At 47.2% G+C, this 500-nt stretch overlaps 1 protein-coding gene across 1 annotated transcript in view; it reads left to right on the forward strand.

Moving 5' to 3' along the window:
* Positions 1-443: 443 nt before the first annotated feature.
* Positions 444-500, forward strand: part of EMH_0013350 (uncharacterized protein) — a gene marked incomplete at both ends in the record, with an annotated part of 5,022 nt that continues 4,965 nt past the window's right edge. Inside the window, 1 exon segment of the mRNA XM_013499814.1 lies at positions 444-498. Within this exon segment, the coding sequence (XP_013355268.1) occupies positions 444-498 (55 nt within the window).

Raw genomic sequence — 500 nt, forward strand, 5'->3', positions numbered from 1 at the left:
ATCAGCAACACCTGACCGCCCAACCTGCAAATACAAGGATCAATATATTAACAAATTAATATTAATATATATATATATTTTATTTAATTTATTTCACTAGGAACCATGTACATACACCCCAGCCGCTGCTAGATGGCGCAGCAGTCAACCGGAGCAGTAAACACCAAACCCTAAACCCTAAACCCTAAACCCTAAGCCCTAAACCCCGAAATCTAGACAGAAGTTTTCAACTGAATTTCAAAGTTATTAAGGAGAAAAAGAGGTGTCTTCTCCAGTTAGATAAAACCCCAAACACGACAAGAGCAGCAGCAGCAGCAGCAGCAGCAGCAACAGCCCTACGTGCCTCACTGCTGCTGCTGCTGCTACCGGATTCTCTCCCCGCCTCTGACTGCATTTGCTTTGCCTTTGCAGCTTCATGTTAGCTTCTTCTGCGGCTCCTCAACATGTACATGCGGCGCAGGAGCAGCGGCAGCAGCAGCAGCGGCAGCGGTGAAGCCGCT

The sequence above is a fragment of the Eimeria mitis genome, genomic scaffold (assembly GCF_000499745.2).
Source record: "Eimeria mitis Houghton genomic scaffold, Emh_scaff470, whole genome shotgun sequence".
Classification (NCBI taxonomy): Eukaryota; Apicomplexa; class Conoidasida; order Eucoccidiorida; family Eimeriidae; genus Eimeria; species Eimeria mitis.